Raw genomic sequence first — 4,996 nt, forward strand, 5'->3', positions numbered from 1 at the left:
GTTTGATGTGCTTTTTCTTTAAAGTCACAACCACCTTTACAACAAAGGCTTTACAGAACACTTTCAGAAACTTGTTACTTTAAAACACAGCAAAACTATCCAGAACACTAAATGATCTTCAGTGTCAAAAACCCCCGTTTCATTATCCCTTCTGTTATCAGTAGGTAATTCATATATGTACTCGGCAGCCTAGCTTTATTTCCAGTACATTACCACTACCGCTTACTCAACGTTTTGATTCTTCAAAAAGAACAAGCCAGTGAGAAACTGTTAGTGTAAAGAAACAGAACAACAAATACCGTTGTATGTCAAGTACTGTATAATAGAATGTGGCTTCTATAAGTATCTTGCAGGTTTTTGATACAGATTAATACAGATATATGAACAGACTGATATAAATAAACCTGTTACTACAGACCTTCAGTTAAAACTAAGCAGAGGCCAAGTTTTGTTTATGAAAAAGTTCCTAAAATGCAACATGACATGCACTTACACTTTTCCCCCTTTATCAAACCTTTCTAGCAATTGCATTTACTTTGAACCCTTATTATTAAGCATTTCCAATAGACTGGGTTGTTATATAAAACGCTAGTTACTACAAAGTGACTGCAAAACTGAGCTGTCTGTTCTCAGAGGGCAGCCATCTGGGCTTGTTTATATTTTCAACTTGGTGGAACAGGGAGTTGCTCTGTTAGAGACGGGACACCCTCGGGAAGGAAGTATCCCACAGAGCACTGTCTGCCTCTAGCTACGCATACAAATTTTGGTTTATTTCGGTCACAATTTCAAAAGACTATTCAGCAGCTACAAGCAAAGCATTTGGAAAAAAATAGTAAGATGAAACTGTAAGGCTCTTACTAAAATATCTACTGAGAGACTGAGGTGAACATAAGAGGGGAAGCTACTCCTGGTACACACATAAGAAACAGACTTACTTCTGCATAAAGTAGCAAGGACAATGACAGCCTGTTTTTGGAAGTTGAGTCCATTTTTACTAATTGTTACTCACTTAAGACTCAGGCACAGTGTGCTTTCTCAACAGTCACACTGAACTCAACACAACCATTACTCAAAGTAAGGATGGCAGCATCTGACTCACAGGAAACTACAAAAATCTCTAACAGTTTTTTAGCCAGCTTCCTTGACAAGGACAGCTGTGTAATTTGGAAGGTTTGGTTGTTAAAAATACTTCAGTAGTTTCCATTGTAATTTTATATAAGTGAGGACCTTCGTCACGATTTGTGTTTCAAAATAAAAGTCTTACTTTTATCAAAGCTAGCCAAAATGTATCTAAGATTTACTGTAATTTAAACAAGACAGAACGGAGTTAAATCCTGTTCCTTGCTTTCTCTGAATAGTAAATATATAACATAAAAAGATACCTTCTAAAGTAAAATCCAGCAATACATATTCATAAGCAGAATCTGTCTTTGTCTCAACTTGTGGTCTCTTCAATGTAGAAAAGATTTTTCCAGGGCTGCTATCATCTGGGTCTTCCAGCTTTCTCAGTCCGCACCCCATGGCAAGATCTGCAAGTGATTAAATCGCAGGAAAAGGCTGGGGGGAGCAGCAAGATCTGTCGCTCTCACTACGGGGGGTGGTGGGGGGGGGGGGGAAGTAACCAAATAATTCCCTTTGATTTTGTTTTCTATTAGCTGTAAATCCAAACAGAGAAAAAGTCCAGCTCCCAAATCAAAAAGCCAAGGTACTTTCCATTCATTTTTTTATATAGAAACAGCAAGCCCGTGATGATTTCAAGCTACGAACTTGGCAAGAGTAGGCTTCATTTCGCAGCAGTGCTAGTACAAACTAGCAGAGATTTTCCATGCCACGTCAATTTACAGCCAGCCCCCTATCAGGGCTCTCTTGCAGAGGACACCAATAGTGCTTTGTTTGTCCTTCTAGACTGGGTGAGGGGGGGCAGAAGGGGGAGAAGAACTGAAAAAGAAAGTTAGAGAGAAGCTTGTCTGTAACTACTTACCTCCAGAAGTTCTCAACTGCAGTCAGAGGGGAAAAAGAGCAAGTTAGTCAGAATGAAAGAATGAGAAAAGAGCCTCAACATGGTTGGAGACGAAAATCATTTCCAGAAAGGAAGTCAGCTTCAAGAGGAAATTGCTTCTGGCATCTCAAAGGGTAGAAAAGTAAATGAAAAGCAGTTTAGTCCTTATTTTAGATTTCAAAGTTTGGTTCCTATTTCCTTTCCACAGGAACTTTCCTCCAGAGGGAAAAAGAAAAAACAAAACCATGAGCATAGTGTAATATATTGCAATAATACCAAAAAAATGTAATACTTCCTTGTCAAGAAAATCAATCAGAACCCACACTGCTAAAATCAACTTAAGTAAGTCGTTTTGATAAACACTGAAAAATGACACTGCAATATTCCTCATTTCAAACCACAACTTTTTCAATGTTATGTATGAATATAGTTACAAAATTTTGTTCCCCTTTTTTTCCTGGTGTTGAACAACCGAACTCCTCTTCTCTTCTGCCAGGCTGACCTCAGCTGGTACAGCCAGGGACTTCCAACACTGTTTCCTACACAAATTTTTAAGTCCTTAAAATTTCGTATGATTTTAAGAGCTCTAATTACTCTTGCATCAACTAGTGCAAGTCACTGTAACTGCATTACACCTGATGCAGACCATGCTAATGCATGGGGGAAGAAGGAACGGTGACTGATTTTCTAAGGTCCTGTTTCTGCTGGAATGGGCAGTTAGAAAATTTATCTTTTTATTTTTAGACTGAATCTAGAGAAACTGAGTCATCTACATAAAACCAGAGATTCATTAACACAATTTAGAATGAAAGGAACTGCACATTTGAATTTTACAAGCTTTTTACCTTTTTCACTGAAAAATACTGATCTTACCAGTCAATCACTGCAAGCGAGGCATTAACCATTTGTGGTTTGCTTCTTGTTATACTGCAAGCAAAGCGATCTAACTTTTATTTAAGCAGCTTACCAGGAACGGTAGGTCTGCAGGCTATACCCCCTTAGAAATCCATGTTATAAAGTTACTTATCTTTGGAAGAATTTTAAGATCACTTAGTGCAGAGCCCAGGACTGAAGCTGTAATTACTGCATTCAGTCCTTGGAACAAGCTCCCAAGTGCTGAAACCCAAGAGGAAATCCCTCGGTGTTGTCTTCTTGATTAAAACCTAGGAAAACATCGCAAATAAGCAAAATTCTTCAGCTTCCTGCATGTCTGCTTACAGAGAAATTGCTCCCAAACACACTTTTGTCTTAGTAAAGGTCATCCCTGAATTGTTGCTATAGCAGACATACATGTAAATTGTCCACTCAACCTTGAGAATCCTGCTGCTCCATTCCACGGAGTCCATAAGATCCACTGTAACCACTTGTATAAAGCCACGGCACGACTAAGAGAGCTGCAAGTAAAAACTTTTTGCAGCGCTACTCCAGTTGCCAGGTGGTTGCCCTTTTGGGGTTTTTTAATGTAACTAAAGAGAACTACATTTTTCATGAGGCCAGAATATTGTATTTTGAACTCTTTGTGACAAGGCTGAAACCACATTTCAACCCTCTCACCAAGACAGGATTTTTCATAGTATAAAATGAACTCTTAAGACACCAACACAGAAACGCTATTATGAATAAAACCAATGGTCCTTGATTTGGGTAACCCTACATTAGTTAAGCAGATACAGGCTGCCAAGGGGAAGTCAGTCAACAGTTGCCATTGCAGATTTGACTCAAAAGCCATTAGACTGAACCCATAAAACCAAAGATCCCACGTGTCAGAATAAAAAATACCAAACCAAAATAAAACCAACCAAGAACTAGCAGCACCCCTCACAGGAGATCAAATCTGCATTAAAGCACCCGAATGACTCAGGAGAGGAACAGGATCCTAAGGCTTCTAGATTCAAGAGCTGCTTAAGGAGCTGCCTAAATAGCATCCTGTTGTAAACTGAATATAAATTATGGAACACTCTGTTTTCAGTGACCCAAAATGCAAAGGCTACAAGAATTGGTATCAGAGAAGAACAGATCCCTAAAGCTACCCTGCAATTCACTTAAGATGTGGTAATCACAGCAACCCCCACTGAAAGAGCATGTGACTCATTCATTGAAAGTCAAAATGTAAAATTGTATGTGGACCAAACATGTTTCCCACTTGGGGTGATAACCACCCATGTCTGCAGCTTACAAAAGCACATAAGAGCACCACTTCAAAACCTAAATTCAAAAAAGTCACCATTACCATGGCTACAGATCAGCCACCACTGACACAGAACGTTTTTAAACAGAGGACAGACACATTCATAAGATACAAGGGGACAAATCACAAACACAAGTTAAGTTAGTCAGATTTCTCCAGAAACTGTGGCTATGTGGACAGCTACAGGACTCAAAACCAATGCATTAACCTCCCCTCCCCCCCCCCCCCCCCCCCCCCCATTAATCATTGCAAATTGCAACACTTTTGAACTTCACAGTTCCTCTCTGAACTTCTTTTTAGGCTTACTTCCTTTGTTTTATGAGTGAAGGCAAATGTAAAGTTTTTGCTTGGGACAGGATAATGACATAAAAGAAAATAAAAAATCCATCCAAGAAATTCCGCAATTCAGTTAAGTATTTTTCATATCCCCATCCTCGAGAACTATTGCTTCAACAAAACACTGACATTTAGTTCTTCTTCCAGTAGAAGGATTTGATTAAAGCTGTTTTGTCCATGATTTAAAGATGTTACCAAAGTAGCAGTGTTCCATTCTGAAGGCCACTTGTTTTGGCAACTTTAAATTTATTTTTTCCTTCACCCAATATTTATTTTTTTTCTCCTTTAAAGGAATAATTTTGTGAATGTACCAGGACCAGTCTTGTTAAACATGTTGACTTGAGCCAAAAAGGCCGGCTTGTCTGCAATGGTATTTAGCTTAATGTTCTAAAAAGAATTAAGAGAGATGACAACAGTTTGTTTGAATGACTGCATAAGCACAGTTTAATGATAACAGTTCAATGCCATTTTCT

The 4,996-nt window shown here is 38.7% G+C and overlaps 1 protein-coding gene across 1 annotated transcript in view; it reads right to left on the minus strand.

Annotated features, from left to right (window-relative positions):
• RFTN2 (raftlin family member 2) overlaps positions 1–2,085 on the minus strand; it is a 33,046-nt gene extending 30,961 nt beyond the window's left edge. Inside the window, exons 1-2 of the mRNA XM_030486260.1 lie at positions 1,982–2,085; positions 1,383–1,529 (exon numbers count right to left, since the gene is read on the minus strand). Of these exons, the coding sequence (XP_030342120.1) occupies positions 1,383–1,521 (139 nt within the window). The 5' untranslated portion in view covers positions 1,522–1,529; positions 1,982–2,085. The remainder of the gene's footprint in view (positions 1–1,382; positions 1,530–1,981) is intronic.
• Positions 2,086–4,996: the final 2,911 nt, after the last annotated feature.

Source organism: Strigops habroptila, chromosome 5 (genome assembly GCF_004027225.2).
Source record: "Strigops habroptila isolate Jane chromosome 5, bStrHab1.2.pri, whole genome shotgun sequence".
Taxonomy (NCBI): Eukaryota; Metazoa; Chordata; class Aves; order Psittaciformes; family Psittacidae; genus Strigops; species Strigops habroptila.